The 17,246-nt window shown below is 51.5% G+C and overlaps 1 protein-coding gene across 1 annotated transcript in view; it reads left to right on the forward strand.

Annotated features, from left to right (window-relative positions):
• Window positions 1-17,246, forward strand: part of INPP5D (inositol polyphosphate-5-phosphatase D) — a 140,073-nt gene that overhangs the window by 58,161 nt on the left and 64,666 nt on the right. Inside the window, exon 6 of the mRNA XM_062202517.1 lies at window positions 2,643-2,730. Coding sequence (XP_062058501.1) covers window positions 2,643-2,730 — 88 coding nt within the window. The remainder of the gene's footprint in view (window positions 1-2,642; window positions 2,731-17,246) is intronic.

Raw genomic sequence — 17,246 nt, forward strand, 5'->3', positions numbered from 1 at the left:
GGTCCCAGGTGTGCCTGGGGCCAGCTGGACCCGAGGACCACTGCTCTCTTCACCTCAGCCTCCCCCAGGGTTGCGGCACCGCCTTCGGGGACCAGTCCCTTGGGGCAGCGACCAGGGCTGGACAGGTTTCCCAGGAGGCGCTCCTGGACGAACCCTCTCTGTGTGACCAACCTGGTCCTTCCGAGCTTAACTGACACCGCCAGACATGTTGGGAGCAGCTCCGATTTCCTGAAGTTTTCAAATGTTTGGAAAGATAGGCCAGTGGCAGTATTCTTGGGAAATCCTGGAGATTTCAACTCGGCGTCTGTGTCCATGTTTTCTGGGTGACATCCTGAAAAAGGAGGGTGCCGAGGGATGCCGATCGGATGTTAAACCTCTTCTGAGCTTAGCTTTAGAAAGCAGGCCTAGCCCGGGCTCTCCTGGAATGATCACGTCAGAGCATGGACAAAGAAGCTCTGGAGGGGCTGGAGACCCGGAACGCCCCTGCCCTGCTGAGCGCCGCCCCACTCCATCACTGGCCACACCTGTCCTCCTCTCCCCATTTCAAGCCAGAAAGCGAAAACAGCGTGGAGCGGCGAGATGTTGGAAATCCACACGTCGGGGGGGCTCTGGATTTTTAGTGGAATGGATGAATCGGAACCTGGAGACAGAACCTGCCACGTTCAGGAAGGGCCTGGCCCAAGAGAACTCTGGGAAGAGGACATGTTGAATGAAACTGAGCAGCAGTACGGATGAATGTGAGCTACGTGCTAAATTACCCCTCACACATGAAAAAACACACATTTAAAAAGCGCATGATAGGGGCTGGCGCTGGGCAGACCGGGTTAAGCCACTGCCTGGGGCACTGGCATTTCACACGGGCACCGGTTGGACTCCCGGCTGTTCCACTTCCAATCCAGCTCCCTGCTAATGCACCTGGGAAAGCAGCAGAAAACGGCCCTAGTGTTTGGGCCCCTGCACCCACATGGGAGACCCAGATGAAGCTCCTGGCTCCTGGCTTCAGCCTGGCGTAGCCCTGGGCATTTCAGCCACTTGGGGAATGAACCAGTGGATGGAAGATTTCTCTGCCTTTGCCTCTCCCTCTCTGTAACTCTGCCTTTCAAATAAACAAATAAATCTTTTTAAAAAAATAATTTAAAAATCTTAGATAAGGAATTAAACATATGTAACAAATCCCTCACATGAAACATATTGTTAAAAGCTAGAAAAAAATTTAAAATGAGCCACTAATTGCTCCCTAGTAAATACAGATGATACATTTTTAATAAATGCAAGCAAAAAAATGCCAAGGAAGTATGGAAAATAGAGTAATGAAAAATAAAGTAATAAAACATTGTTAATTGTTTTTTAATGAAATCCAGCCCACCCGTGACAATAACATAAGAGAAAAAAAAACCTAGATTAAATAAAAGACAAAACCATATAAAAAGTTCTCACACAATTACCACCAGAGAGTTGGCAAAGCTAATAAACAGTTTATGCAAGGAGAAATACAATGGAAATCAACGGTAGGAAAACATCTGATGCCACTAGAGATTAAGGATATGCAAATTAATTCATTACTATTGGAGTGTGGCACTGTGCCCATTAATAAAGAGAAAAAGGAGGAGGTCGCACGCAGACTGTGGACGAGCTCCGGCGTGAGCAGGTGCGAGCTGAGCCAGACGCCGGCGCCGGTGCCGTCTCTGCAGACTGGCAGTGCTGACCCAGAGCCACAGTCGCCAATTACCTGATGCTGTCGTGGAAACCCAGACGAGCAAAGCTGTTCCCGCAGCCTTTATTTACGACAGCAAAGATCTCAAAGTAACCCAAACATCTAGCAGTCGGTTTGGGGACATTTGCTTGATAGATTATTTTGGAACCATTAGAATGTTAAACATGGAAAAACACGAACAGTTTTTGATGACATAATAAGTGAGAAATGGAACTCAAAATGATCAGCCCATCACGCTTAAAATGACAGAACATGGCGAGAAGGGACCAAAAACCTGATAAGCCCCTCGTATTAGAGTCACCAATGAGTTTGAGCCTGGAGAAGTCCCTGGGGGCTGCCCTCTGCCCCTGAGTGGAGATTTGGATCACAAATGGGGGGGGGGGGGTGTCCAGATGTGTGTGTGTGTGTGTGTGTGTGAGAGAGAGAGAGAGAGAGAGAAGGAGAGGGAAAGGGAGAGGGAGAGGGAGAGGGAGAGGGAGAGAGTCTGTCTTTTTCTGGGGTGTTCTTTTTAGCTTTTTTTTCTTTTTTTGTTTTTATTGTCTTCCTTTTTTTTTTTTTTTTTTTTTTTTTTTTTTTTTTTTTTTGAGCCAGAGGTTCTTAGGAACACAAAGGCTGGGAACACACATGACTAATGACTCCAAAGTGCGTTTGTGATCCCGGATCCAAGCTTGGAGCACACTGCAGACGCGGGTGGCGGCCGACCCCGGGGGGATCAGCTCTGCACAGCACAGGGCTGTGTGGGACAGGACAGGATGGGTCGAGGGTGGGCGCCAGCACCAGCAGTCTTCGGTCTTTGCCCGGGCTTGTCCCGGGAGGGATTTTCTGCTTTCCCCGACTGGGTGTCACCCTGTCTCCAGCCTGAACCCCAGCAGCCTGGGGAGCCTCGTCCCGGTCCCCACTAATCCCTGCACTTCTCTCGCACCCCCAGAGAAGTTGTTCGGACCCTCCCGTCCCTGGAGTCTCTGCAGAGACTGTTTGACCAGCAGCTGTCCCCCGGCCTCCGTCCCCGTCCTCAGGTAAGGGCCTTGGGGTTGGAAAGGTGACGTGGGAAGCCAGGGAGGCAGGGGGTTTGAGTGCGCCGGCGGCCTGCGGGCTCAGAGCCCAGCACCCTGCTCTCTCCTGGAAGGCAGCTTTTGATGGGAGGAATTAGGATCCCAAATGATGCACTCAGCAAACTTCCCATCCCGTGCTCCCTCGTTTCTCATCAGAAACAGAGAAACGTGAGGTGCCTGAATTCTGAGCCCTGGGAAGAGCAAGGTGGGGGATACCCCCTCCCCTCCCACACACCTGCTCACGGCGTGGCAGGGGCTGAAGTCAAGCTTTCATTAAGTAAGGGTCTGTGTGATAAAAGTCATCAGCAACAATTGTTTTTAAAAAAGGAAAAGCAGCGGTATCTCTCGCATAAAAACTAAAAACGCGTAACAAATATTCGCGGCAAAGGATTAATGTGGTTTTGAAACGCTAACAGATAAGTGAAAAAACAACGCAGGTTTTCCAATGCTTTTTATGAACAAGGATGTTCGCTGAAGAGGGGTGGAGGATAACCAAACAGGAGGAGTGGTCTGGCCTCTCCCCAGTGTCCAGGAAATGACCTTCCAAACAGGGCTGCCTCTTCTCGCCTACCGGAGGCAACAGCTATGGCTGGTTTGTTGGGGCTCTGCTGGGCTGTGGGGTACAGGGCTGTCCTGCTCACTGTTGGGACTGTGAGCATCCTGTAAGAGAGATTGTCTCTGGGCTGTACACGCACAAAGAGGTGATGGCAAAGATACTCATTGTAGCTGTGTCTCTAAAGCCGACAGGGTTGGAATCACAGAAGGAGAGAGAGACAAAGTAGAATTCCTGGGCAGGAGCGGGCCTTCCGTGTAGACCATGTCCCACATGGGGGTACCTGACCTTGGGTTTGGGTCCTGCTCCCAACCCAGCTAAGGCAGACCCTGGGAGGCAACAGGGGATGGCTCAGGTGGTTGGGTGGGGTCCCTGGCTTGAATTCTTGGCCCCTGACTTTGGCCTGGTCCAGCCCTGACTGGTGCAGGCATTTAGGGAGTGAACCAGATCGGTCTCTGTAGCTCTGTCTCTCTGCCTTTCAAATAAATGAGACAAAATGTGAAAATAAGGAAGCAGGGTGCAGAATTCTCTGCTAAGCTGTAGGCACTGCCGTGGAAGGATCTCCACTGTGGATGGGGTGGAAAGCAAATGGCAGAACAGGGTGTGGCCAGTGAGGCGAGTCTGCGTGTGGAAGCCAGGGTAGAGGGCTTGACCCCAAAGGCTCGCTCTGCTCCCCTGGGGAGCGGAGGGGGCTGGGAGGAGAGCAGCTGGACTCGCGGTTTGCCTGCACTGTCTGAGCTGCAGGGGAGGTGAGACGTCCCCCCACTCTCTGAGTTGTTCTGATTTGAGTGTCAAGAAGATTAACAGAAGAGGTAGACCAGTGGATCGCCTGCCTATGCGCGGGAGCCTCGCAAAATAGAGAAAATCCCAGATTATGGAAGTTTTCACACCACCCTGAGGCTATAGGAGGGGAGAAGGGCAGGCGGAGTTGGAGATGGGGCTGGGGGCTGGGCAGCCGCACCAATGATGGGCGGAGGGGAGGTGCAGGTGGACAGTGCAGAGCCAGTCTCAGGCAGTAGCCCTCCCAAGGACACACTGTGCCGGCTCAGCCTGGGCACTCATGCTGCTGGGCCTGGGGCCGGGGGGATCTGACCCTTCCTAGACCCAGGTGACGGGTAAGCTGCAGCCTGCACCTGCTGTTCCCTTGACCAGTGTAGAGGGGCAGGGATTTGTGTTGTAAAAGGACAGTTCTCCAGAGCCATCCCTCTGAACAGCCAGCCCGTCCCTGGCATTTCTCCCCAAGGTAGTGACAGCGAGACATCTGTAAAAGAGGTTTTCATCTCATTGCGCTTGGCCTGATCTTTTACGGAAGTGCAGCGAGAGTAGTGATCGACTATCCAGGCCTTTTAAAAATGTGCTTGGCAGGGCCCGCGTTGTGGCACAGTGAGTTGAGCCACTACCTTCAACACCAGCATCCCATATGGCCGCTGGTTCTAGTCCCTGTTGCTCCACTTCCGATCCAGCTCCCTGCTAATGTGCTTGGGAAAATGGCCTGGGGTGCTTGGGCCCCTGCACCCACGTGGGAGTCCCAGACGAAGTTCTTGGCTCCTATGTGTTTTAAAAGATATGTACATAAAAAATAAAATGTGTCTGGACCTTTTTCCTGAGGAATTCTGGATCCAATTTTAAAAGCCACTCGAGGCTAAGGAGGCAAGCCCAGGAGGCCTCGCCATCAAACTCCACTGTAGCACCTGGATAAATCCTGTCTTCTTGAGTCTCTGACATCCTGAGGGTCCTGGGCTTGTCAGGAAGAGACCTCCCTTACTCACCATAAGGTGAGGAGCCCTGTAAGGAACCATGTATGCAAGATACTAGCCAGGCCGGCGCCACAGCTCACTAGGCTAATCCTCCGCCTGTGGCGCCGGCACCCCGGGTTCTAGTCCCAGTCAGGGCGCCGGATTCTGTCCCAGTTGCTCCTCTTCCAGTCCAGCTCTCTGCTGTGGCCCGGGAAGGCAGTGGAGGATGGCCCAAGTGCTTGGGCCCTGCACCCGCATGGGAGACCAGGAGGAAGCACCTGGCTCCTGGCTTTGGATCAGCGCAGTGCGCCGGCCGTAGCAGCCATTTTGGGGGTGAACCAATGGAAAAGGAAGACCTTTCTCTGTGTCTCTCTTCCTCTCACTGTCTAACTCTGCCTGTTTAAAAAAAAAAAAAAAAAAAAAAAGATACTAGCCAGGTTTCCCAGGAGGCTTTTATTGGCTCCATAAAGTCAACCCAGACCCTTAACATTCCTGCCAAATCCTCGGTAACAGAGTCAACATTTTCTTCTCTTTCTTTCTTTTTTTTTTCTTTTTTTAAGATTTATTTATTTGAAAGGCAGAGTTAGAGAGAGGCAGAGGCAGAGAGAGAGAGAGAGAGAGAGAGATCTTCCATCTGCTGGTTTACTCCTCCAGATGGCTGTGATGAGCCAGGAGCCAGGAACCAGGAACTTCTTCTGGGTCTCCCACGTGGGTGGCAGGGATCCAGGCACTTGGTCCATCTTCCGCTGCTTTCCCAAGAGCATTAGCAGGGAGCTGGATTGGAAGTGGAGCAGCCGGGACTCCATCCAGCGCTCTGATACGGGATGCCAGTGTTGTAGCGGCAGCTTAACCTGCTGTGCCACAATGCCAGCCCCAGGTTAAGTAAATGTTTACAAAAGTGTGCTTTACCAGCTTGCTGTGAGCTACAGATGGCTTAAGAAAACCATTTCTGGGCCAACACTGTGGCATAGCAGGCTAAGCCTCCACCTGTGGCACCAGCATCCCATATGGGTGCCTGTTCGAGTCCTGGCTGCTCCTCTTCCAATCCAGCTCCCTGCTAATGCACCTAGGAAAGCAGCAGAAGATGGCCCAAGTGCTTGGGCCCCTGCACCCACATGGAAGACCCAGAAGACGCTCTTGGCTCCTAGCTTTGGATCAGCCCAGGTGCAGCTGTTGTGGCCATTTGGGGGAATGAACCAGCAGATGGAAGACCTCTCTGCCTCTACCTCTCTCTGTCTGTAACTTTGCCTCTCAAATAAATAAATAAAATCTTTTAAAAGAAAGAAAGACATATCCTTAAATCTGGGCAGGAAAACCTGAAAAAGAATCAGCAAGTTTCAAACAAGTCATTAAAAAATCTCATCACCCTTCCCCAGCTCAGTCTCCTATAACTAATCCACGTTCGGCTTGATGTTAGTAATTTTGTGCGTCCGGTTTTCTTCCATGAGATCCTGGGAATTCTTACCCAGCCCAGTGGCCCGATCCCAGGGTTATCAGAAACCTGTGCTTGTGAGACTCCTTTCCGTCCTTCCCCTGGGCCTCCTTGCAAACATCACACTTCGGGATTATACTTCCTTGTGGAGAGCTCTTAGGAAACACATCGAAATAAAGCAACCGTGACGAGGAAGTCTTAGCATAGCTGGGGGTAAAGGCCTGATGGGAGCTCACGGTAACAGTGATGCAGCTGACGAGGGAATTTGGTGGTTTCCATGGCTTATCACAACTTAATAACTGGGACCATGGCGGAAAACCTAATGCTGAACTCTGGGTGTCTTGAAATCTTGAATTATTTCTAGACCACATGTCGGCCGGCACCGTGGCTTACTTGGCTAATCCTCCACCTGCGGCGCCGGTACCCCGGGTTCTAGTCCCGGTCGGGGCACCGGATTTTGTCCCAGTTGCTCCTCTTCCAGTCCAGCTCTCTGCTGTGGCCCGGGAAGGCAGTGGAGGATGGCCCAAGTGCTTGGGCCCTGCACCCACATGGGAGACCAGGAGAAGCACCTGACTCCTGGCTTCGGATCAGCGCAATGCGCCGGCCATAGCGACCCTTTGGAGGGTGAACCAATGGAAGGAAGACCTTTCTCTCTCTCTCCCTCACTGTCGAACTCTGCCTGTCAAAAAAAAAAAAAAAAAAGTCTGTATAAATTTAACTCAAGGAAGGTTATGTATCTTTTTTTTTAAATGTCAATGCCTCTCATATAATTAAACACAGCAAAGAAGCCTAATTAGTTTAATGTTTCTTTTACATGGGCCTTTGGAGTGTTCCAGGGCTCTCTGGCAAATGTCACTTAAAAGAGAAGACCAAATTCTGATCTTGTGTCAGTCCACTGTTTAGATTAAGGTTCATTTTTAAAACCTTTATAATAAACTTTAGTTTATTATATAAAAAGTTTATATAAAATAAACTTTAGTCGGCTTAGCCACACAAAGTTCTCTCTTCATCTCCCCAACTTTTTATATCATGTTTTATCATTTATTAGGTCTTCATTCATTTTGAAATAATCTTTAAATAACCTTTAACTAGACAAAATTGCTCTTCTCTATAACGACACCAACAAAGCCACATCCTTATAACCTCTTATTCTCCTTGTATACTTTGTATATAGACTTGTTCTCCTTACTTCTTGCAGTTTTAATTACATACATTACTTATAATTTTAATTCCTGCCAATTTGAGCCATCATTGTGTAGACAAACCCAGTTTTATAATTGCTGGGCATACTTCTCAAAATATGGTATTGCATGTTTGCTGTTAGATCCACTACCATCCTTTGTAAGCAGCAGCCCAATGTAGGTTAACTTGAACCGTAAGTTCAGCAATTAATGTTTCAGTGTCTTATCTTTGGAAATCAGTAAATCTCTATCCTTTAACTTAGCCAGAATCTGAGGGTATCATTACCAAAGAGGCTTGGGAAACCTACTTAGTGAAACAGAATAGTTTAAAAATTCACCTACAATCCTTTATTCCACTTACATCTATGTAATTCATTTGCTTTTAACAATTATGCCTGGAAAATTTCATGAGGTATTAGACAAAGCTAGCCATCATCTCCAGTTGATTTTCCTCTCACCATTTTTACAGTCTGTGTACACAGTTTACCCCAAAGCCGAACCTCCGAACTTAAATATGTGAGTTTTCATTTTACTGCTGCGCTTGATATACAAGAAGTAACACACTACTTTGCACATTTGCTTTTGGATCAAACTTATACTTGCATGATTTACATTATATTTAATGCTGACAGATATCTTGTTTTAATTTTTGTTTATTTATTTATGTGAGAGGCAAAGACACACACACACAAAGTGAGACAGAGAGAGAGAGAAGGAGCTCCCATCTGCTGACTCACTGCCCAAAGTCTGCACCTGCTGGGGCAAGGCCAGGGCAAAGGCGGGAGCTGGCCTGGGCTCCCGTGTGGGTGGCAGGGACCCAAGTACTTAAGCCACTACTGCTGCTTCCCAGGGTGGACATCAGCAGGGAGCTGGGATCTAGAGTGGAGGTGGAAAGATGTGCCTGTTTTAAGTAAACCAATAATATTCTGATTTACCGAGTATGACTAAGGTCATGTGACTTTGAAAAGCACTTGAGTAAGTTCCTGTATTTCTAGCAGCTTTAAGTGTTCATTTCATGGATGAGTGGTCACTCATTTCTAGCCGATTTGAATAGAAGAGATCTGTCACATGTGCTCACGTGCGCACATACATGCCCCCACAAACATACAGGCACAAGTGCCTTACAGCTTCCGTGGAACCAATGTTAACTGTGGGACACACACTGTATGTAAAACTCAGCAGTTCAGAAAAGGACAGTGGGATCCAATGTGTGTTTCTGTAAATGCACAAGTGGAGATGATCTGCTAGCAGGGTCAAAGCTGGTCGCTAACATTAGTTTTAAGAAGACTTCTAAGGTTTTTCGTTTGCTCAAATGCCACGTAGGCAAAAGCCACGTGAACAAGAAAGGAAGCGGCTGCAGGAGGCAGAGTTAGCAGGGGTTCAAGAAGCGGGGGTTCCCATGCACCAGAGGAGACCCCCAGAAAGAGAACAGAGAGATCTCAAAACAAATTATAGTCCAGAGAGCAGCTTCTAATCGCACTGGCTTCTGCCTGTCAAGCTCTTTAAAAAACAAACAACACCACCACCATCCTCCTTCTTCTGAAGCGGGGGACAGTTCCATTTCACAGCGTCTGCACACATCCGAGCCTGGCAGGGACGGTCCCGTGGTTGGCCAGGATGATGGAGAGACGTGACGTTACTTCTAGAGTTACTTGTGCTTCGTGAAAGTCCCGCAACAAAAGATTTGCTGCTGGCAAGAAGTCCTGAGTTTCATCCCTCCGAGAACAGGGCTACAGCCAGGTTGCGGTTGGGGGGCTGACCCGTCCGCCCAGCTGCGTTGTCTGACCCTTGCTTGTTTGTATCAGGGAGCAGATTGCCAACTAAGATAGAGATCGGGGTTCTCTGATCCAGATTTTGAGCCGTTTGTCTTTGCAAATGTTTTCATAAACCAGCTTCCTTCCTTTCTGCTCACGTCGTCCCATTCTAGCTCAGGATGGAAGGCAGAACAGTTCTCATGGTGCGACCGTGAACAACAGCTCTAAACCCAAACACACCTCCAGGTGACTCCAGACCCAGACGAAGAACTTCTGGGAGCTTCTCCAAGGTCTCCAAGTACGGGGCTAAGGGATGCATCCCCGTAGAGACGAGCCGACGCCCAGGAGCAGGCACGATGAGGAAGAGCTTAGCCACGCGGGGGGCTGCTCTTGGGTCTGGCCACATTCTTGGGGTTGCCAACCTTCCGGTTGGTCCCGTCCACGTGCAGGCCCCATATACCCTGGTCCCCCAATAGACGGGAAATCGAAATGAGGGGAACAGGAGCTGTTTACGGGAGGGAAAGGATTGCTGACAGATGGGCACCCCAGAAGTCAAGGGTCGTAGCAACATGAAGTCGACCAGGCAATCCAAACTGATTCTTGCCCAGAGACCCAAAAGATCTTCTGGTTTAACGGATGTTAACTTGGTGCTAAATCTGACTTCTGTGTGTTAGCTTGCCAAGGGAGCCTCTGAGGTCAATCATTATATTTCTTTGTGTCTGACCGGTGCCACAGCTCAATAGGCTAATCCTCCGCCTGCGGCGCGGGCACACCGGGTTCTAGTCCCAGTTGGGGCACCGGGTTCTAGTCCCGGTTGCTTCTCTTCCAGTCCAGCTCTCTGCTGTGGCCCAGGAGTACAGTGGAGGATGACCCAAGTACTTGGGCCCTGCACCCGCATGGGAGACCAGGAGAGGCACCTGGCTCCTGCCTTCAGATCAGCGAGATGCACCGGCTGCAGCGCACCGGCCACAGCGGCCATTGGAGGGTGAACCAATAAAAAAGGAAGACCTTTCTCTCTCTCTCTCTCACTGTCCACTCTGCCTGTCAAAGAAAAAATTATGTCTTCATTTTAATTTTTTAAAGAATATTTTTTTATTTACTTGAAAGTCAGAGTTACACAGAGAGAGAAAGAGATGCGCGCACGGAGAGGGGGGTGGGGGGGAGGGTAGTCTTCCATCTGATGGTTCACTCCCCAATTGGCCGGAATGGCCAGAGCTGCTATGATCCAAAGCCAGGAGCCAGGAGCTTACTCCAGGTCTTCCCATGCAGGTGGCAGGGGCCCAAGGACTTGGGTCACCTTCTACTGCTTTCCCAGGCCACAGCAGAGAGCTGGATCGGAAGTGGAGCAGCTGGGACTCAAACTGGCACCCATATGGGGTGCTGGCATTGCAGGCGGCAGCTTTACCTGCTACACCACAGCGCCGGCCCCCTTTGCTTTAATTTAGTCCTCCATGGGCAATAATAACGTAGTTACTGGGGTAAGAACTCCATCCTCCATTTTTTTTTTCTTTTTCTTAACAATTATTTTTTGTTTTGTTGATTATTTAATGCAATGAATGTAGGAATACAGATACCTTTTGTAAATTTTTAAAAATTTTTATTTATTTGAAAGGCAGAGAAAGAGAGACAGAGATCTCCCATCCTGTAGCTACTCCCCAGCTGGGGCTGGGCCAGGCTAAAGCTGGGAAACCAGACCTCGATCCGGGCCTCCTACAAGGGTGCAGGCAGCAGCTCCTTGAGCCGCCTCCCAGGGTGCGCATTAGCGGGAAGCTGGAAGCAGAAGCAGGGCAGGACCTGAACCCGGCTCTCCACCACGGGATGCAGGTGTCCCAAATAGCATCTTGACGGTGATGCCAAGTGCCCACCCCTTCTTCTTAAATACAGCCAGTTTCTCTACTTTAAAAGTGAGTCAGACCAATCCCTTTTCCATGGGAAGACACAGTGCATAGCATGGTGTTTTCAACGTGGGAGCTGGAGACACAGGCTTCGTGACCCGAAGAGTTCACTCTCCGAGAGACCTTTATTGCCACGGGCGGAGAAGGGGCGTGGCTGTGGGTATGAGCTGGGTGGGTGCTGTGAGGGTGCCTGCAGCCACACACCCTCCAATCTGTCACACTGAGCAGACTCTGCTGGGGCTGGATTTTCCCAGCACCAAGCAGGAAACAGAGGCTGAGATGACGGAAGTCCTCGGTGGATGACGCTTCTTGGCAAATTCCCCTGAGAGCTGGGCACAGCTTTGTTGTCGCCAGCCCTCTGATGAGCTGCCAGGCCACCTGACAGCTGTGCCCTCCACGGGCAGATGTGAGAGAGAGAGAGATGAGGGAGATCTCACTGGCCCAAACCCCATGCTCTCGGGACAAAAAGCAAGAGGAGGGGGCATTGGCCACAACTTGGGGTCCTGCACCCCACGTTGCCATAGCACCTGGGTTCAAGTCCTGGCACGTCTTCCAAGTCCAGCTTCCTGCTAACCTGCACCTGGCTGGGAGTGAGTGATACCTCACGTGCTTGGGTCCCTGCCAACCATGTACAGGACCTGGATCGAGTTCCCAGCTCCCAGCTTGGGCCTGGGTCAGCCCTGGCCATTGTAGGTGTTTGGGGGTGAACCAGCAGACAGGAGCGCACTCTCTCTCTCTCTTTCTCTCCCAGCCTCCCTACTTTTAGCAACAAAGAGTAAAACAAAAGACAAAACAGAACCTCACCCAGTTTTTGTCTGGGGGACCCACAGCAAAGTGTGTCTGAACAGACCTGGTTTAGTGACTCACCCAGGGGTGACTCACCCATCCGTGAGGCCAGGCAGAACCCTGGCTTATAGGATCTCTGGCTATGGCCCTTTGCTTCTCCTCTTTCTGATAAAGTGACCCAGATGTCAAAGACCAAGGAAAAGGAAGCCCGTCTCTGGGAGGGAAGTCCTCAGACCAGACGGGCAGCAGAGTGGTGACGCAGGAACTGGTTCACGTTCGAGCGTACTCAGGGTGTTCGTGGAAGAATGGGCTTGAAAGCAAAGGGTGGGGTGGGCATCTGGTGCAGTGGTTGAGACACTGCCTGAGACACCCGCATACCATATTGAGTGCCTGGGTTTGAGGCCCAGCTCCGCTTCCAATTCCAGCTGCCTGCTGGTGCAGACTCCGGGAGGCAGGGGTGGTAGCTCCAGGGGTTGGTCTCTGCCAGACTTGGCCTGGCCCTGCAGGTTGTAGGCTGTCTGTCTGTCTGTCTCCTTTTCTCTCTCTCTCTCAAATAAATCAATTAATTTTAATTAGTTAATTTTTGGATTAAAAAAGAGATGTTATTTGGGTGCAAACATATTTTGAAATCCACCATAGTTTTTCATAATATGAATTGTCCATGAACCTTCCATGTGTAGACAGAGAAAAAGATAACCTGTCGCCAACCTTGTTTGAGAGCCAGCAGACTGGCATGGTAAGAAATTTTCCCTTCTGGCCACTTTTATCTGGCCCCACGGGCTCCCTCGCATAGGATCTGGAGAGAGCAGAGTGACTGGGTCTCCTGGCAGGCTTGCCAAAACCGTAGGCGAGGTGAAACTTTCCCTCTGCTCTCTGTAGCTTCCGTAATTTGAGTAGAACAACCTGACGGTAGACAGATGGGCAGCAGGAAAAGAAGATGCATTTAGTAGGTGCTTAGAAGGGCTGGGTGACCACGTGTTTGTGCTGTCTGAGGCCACAGCAAGGAATGGGCGTCAGGCTGCTTAAGGGGCGAGAGCGAAGGTGGTGACACCAGTGATGGGAGGAGGGGAGGGGGTGGCAGGTGGACAGCGGCCATCTCCCGGTGCAGACCCAGTCTCCTGTGCCAGCTCAGCCTGTGCCAAGTCCCCCGAGCCATGGGAGGATGTGACTTTTCCTAGGGCCCAGGGCCTCTGAGAAAGCTACAGCCTGTATCCGTGTTTTATTTTGCTCATGTAGGTGGACACAGGGCTTGTACACACACACATACACACACTCATACACTCACACACACACATGCACACACAGCTTTTCAGAGCCATTCCTGCGTCTGCCATTTCTCTGAATAGCCATCTCAGAATATGCCAAACAATCTATTTTGGGATGGCATATTTCGGTTTTCCATAGAGATTATTTTTTTACAGAGAAAATGTATTTGTGTTCTATATATACAACTCATCAGAAAAAAATTTTTTTTTGCTTTCTTCGAAGTGAATGATGGGTTAATGTCTAGGAAAGTAAAAGCAAATATAGCTGAAGCAGGGTCCTGGCAGACACTGGCATTTAATCGTTTGAATGGAACAACACAGGGCATCTCGGAAGGAGGCCAGAGGAGACGGAACCTGCAGGGCCCATGCTCACGGCGAGCAGCTGCCCAGCTGGGATGGTGGCCCTGCTCCCAACCCTCCTGTGGTGGAGGAGCCAAAAAATTTTTTTAAAAGATTTATGTATTTATTCGAAAGACATAGTTACAGAGAGGTACAGGCAGAGAGAGAGAATCTTCCATCTGCTGGTTCACTCCCCAGATGGCCACAATGGCTGGAGCTGCGCCAAACCAAAGCCAGGAGCCAGGAGCTTCTTCCAGGTCTCTCACGCGGGTGCAGGGGCCCAAGGACTCGGGCCATCCTCTACTGCTTTCCCAGGCCACAGCAGAGAGCTGGATCGGAAGTGGAGCAGCCAGGACTCAAACTGGCACCTATGTGGGATGCCAGCACTGCAGGTGGCAGCTTTACCTGCTACACCACAGTGCCAGCCTCCCAAAATAGTTTTTTGTTTTGTTTTGTTTTGTTTTGTTTTTGACAGGCAGAGTAGATAGTGAGAGAGAGAGAGAGAGAGACAGAGAGAAAGGCCTTCCTTTTTGCCGTTGGTTCACCCTCCAATGGCCGCTGCGGCCGGCGCATCTCGCTGATCCGAAGCCAGGAGCCAGGTGCTTCTCCTGGTGTCCTAAGCGGGTGCAGGGCCCGAGGACTTGGGCCATCCTCCACTGCCTTCCTGGGCCACAGCAGAGAGCTGGCCTGGAAGAGGGGCAACCGGGATAGAACCCGGCGCCCCAACCGGGACTAGAACCCGGTGTGCCGGCGCCGCAAGGCGGAGGATTAGCCTGTTAAGCCATGGCGCCGGCCCCAAAATAGTTTTAAGCACACTTCTGTGACCCCAGAAGTCACAGGGAGCGACTCACCAGCGAGCTGGGCGTCCCCTAATTCAGTACCTGCATCACACACAGTGTCAGGAGCCGGTGCCAAGCCCCAGGCCACTCCACCTTTGCTTCCCGCTGACCGGCTATCCGCAGGGCCCCACGAGACCCTAGCCGCAGGTGCAGAGCATCTGCTGGAGTGGCCCCCAGAACTCAGAGAAGCGCTTATACCCATTTTTTAAAAAATATTTATTTATTTATTTGAAAGTCAGAGCTACACAGAGAGAGAGAAGAAGAGGCAGAGAGAAAGAGAGGTCTTCCATCTGCTAGTTCACTCCCCAATTGACTGCAGGACTTGGGCCATCCTCTACTGCTTTCCCAGACCATAGCAGAGAACTGGAGCAGCTGGAGCAGCTGGGATCTGAACTGGTGCCCATATGGGATGCCGGCACTGCAGGCGGCGGCTCTACCCGCTATGCCACAGCGCCGGCCCCAGTGCATACCCATGTTCAACAAGGATGTCACAGATGAAGAGTTGCACGGCCCACATCTGGAGTGTTCGTGCCATTTCTGGGCCCCACCGCCAGCAGCTCCGTGTCTCCCGCTGTCCAGCCCTCTGCACGCTGTCCTTGTGGGGTTCTTCAGAGAGGTCACTGCAGCGCTGTTCGTGTGAATAGAATAGCGAATCCCAGCAACCCAGCCAGACGTCTGTTCAGGACCCCTTGGCCTCTCTGTGCAGCCCGCCTTCCTCTTGGGCATGGGGCAGGACCCCTGCTGAAACAGGGGTCTCATCATCCACTGTCAGACAACGTAGGCCACAGACAGGCGGGGAAGGTAGGGTTTCTATGACCCACCTTGGGCAAGGGACACTTTTTGTGGCCTGCCCTGGGGAGGGGCTTATGAGCCAGGAACCTGAATGGAAACGGAACATTGCACATTATGATATCACACACAAGACCCAGATCTTAAAGAAAAGCTGAGAATCTTGCTGATGCCTTGAGGATTTTGCAAATCAAGGAGGGGACTCTGAGGTCACCCAGAGCGTAGGGAGGAGCCCCGGTCCCTGGATGAGATGCAGCCGGGTGCGCACCTGCCTCCCCTCTCTGGTCCTCAGTGCCCTCGGGGTCAGGGCAGAGGGTGACACTGGGTGGGGCGGACATCCGCCTCTTACGTGAGCCTGTTCCCTTCGAGGTGGTGAGAAGGGGACCCTTGGCCCCCGTGACACGCAGACCCCCACACGCAGTTCGTTAACCTCCCCTGGAGCCCCAAGTCCCCCTTTGAAAAGTGCGGTTAAAAAGCAAGGTGGGGGTGGGGGTTGGTGTCATGGTGCAGCTGGTTAAGGTGGTTACCACCTCGGATCTCAGCACCCTGCATAGAAATACCTGGATTTGAGTCCTGGCGCCACTCCCGATTCCAGGTTCCTGCTAATGCACACCCTAGAGGCAGCAGGTGATGGCCCAAGTGCCTGGGCCTCTGCCACCCACGGGGGAGGCCTGGGTGGAGTCCAGCCTCCTAATTTCAGCCTGGCCCAGCTGCAGCTACTGTGGATGGAAGACCTGCCCCTGTCTCTGTCTTTCAAATAGATTTTATTAAATAAAGGAAATGAAAGGCGGAGACACAAAGCAATAGGGGTGTCCAGTCTGCTACTTCACTCCCCAGCTGCCCACAACTGCCAAGACTGGGCCAGCCCAAAGCTAGGAACCAGGAGCCCCGTGGGGTCTCCATGGAGGTGGCAGGGACCCAAGCACTCGAGACATCACCGTTTGCCTTGCAGCCTGCACATTAGCAGGAAGCTGAAACAAGTAGCAGAGCTGGGACTCCAATGCAGGCACTCCACGTGGGATGCAGCTGTCCTAAGGAGCTACTTGTATTTTTTTAAAGACTTATTTATGTATTTGGAAGGCAGAGTTACAAGGAGGCAGAGGCAGAGAGAGAGAGAGAGAGAGGTCCTCCATCCACTGGTTCACTCCCCAAATGGCTGCAACAGCCGGAACTGGGTTGATCGGAATCCAGGACCCTGGAGCTCCTGGGTGCAGGGGCCCAGGGAGTTGGGCCATCCTCTGCTGCTTTCCCAGTTACAATAGCAGGGAGCTGGATCAGAAGTGGAGCAGCTGGGACTCAAACCAGCGTCCACATGGGATGCCAGCACTGCAGGCGGCGGCCCCACCCACTACACCACAGCACCAGTTCCCCAAGGAGCATCTTAACTGCTATGCCAAACACCTGCCCTAGAGCTCACTTTTATAAAAAGCTAATCTCTTGATAACTCATTAATCCATGCTCGGACTAATATGCTGACTGATCCTTTCGTGAGGGCCCTGCTCTTCCCAAAGAGTCCCACCTCGCACAGGTTCCACGTCACATACCATTAACACAGGACTTTGGGGATCAAGCTTCCAACATGGGAAACTTGGAGGACACATTCCAACTGCAGCACGGCGCTAGAGGTGGAGATGGTGGCATTGTTGCTTGTGATGTTGACGCTGGTGCTGGTGGTGGTGCTGGCGATGACAGAGCCGCGGGGGTGGTGGGGGTGGTGATGGAGCTGGTGGTGCTGGCGATGACGGAGCCGCGGGGGTGGTGGGGGTGGTGATGGAGCTGGTGGTGCTGGTGATGACGACAGTGGGGTTGGTGATGGTGGTAGGGCTGGTGGTGCTGGTGATGACGACAGTGGGGGTGGTGCTGGTGATGACGACAGTGGGGGTGGTGGTGCTGGTGATGATGACAGTGGGG

The sequence above is a fragment of the Lepus europaeus genome, chromosome 1, assembly GCF_033115175.1.
Source record: "Lepus europaeus isolate LE1 chromosome 1, mLepTim1.pri, whole genome shotgun sequence".
Taxonomy (NCBI): Eukaryota; Metazoa; Chordata; class Mammalia; order Lagomorpha; family Leporidae; genus Lepus; species Lepus europaeus.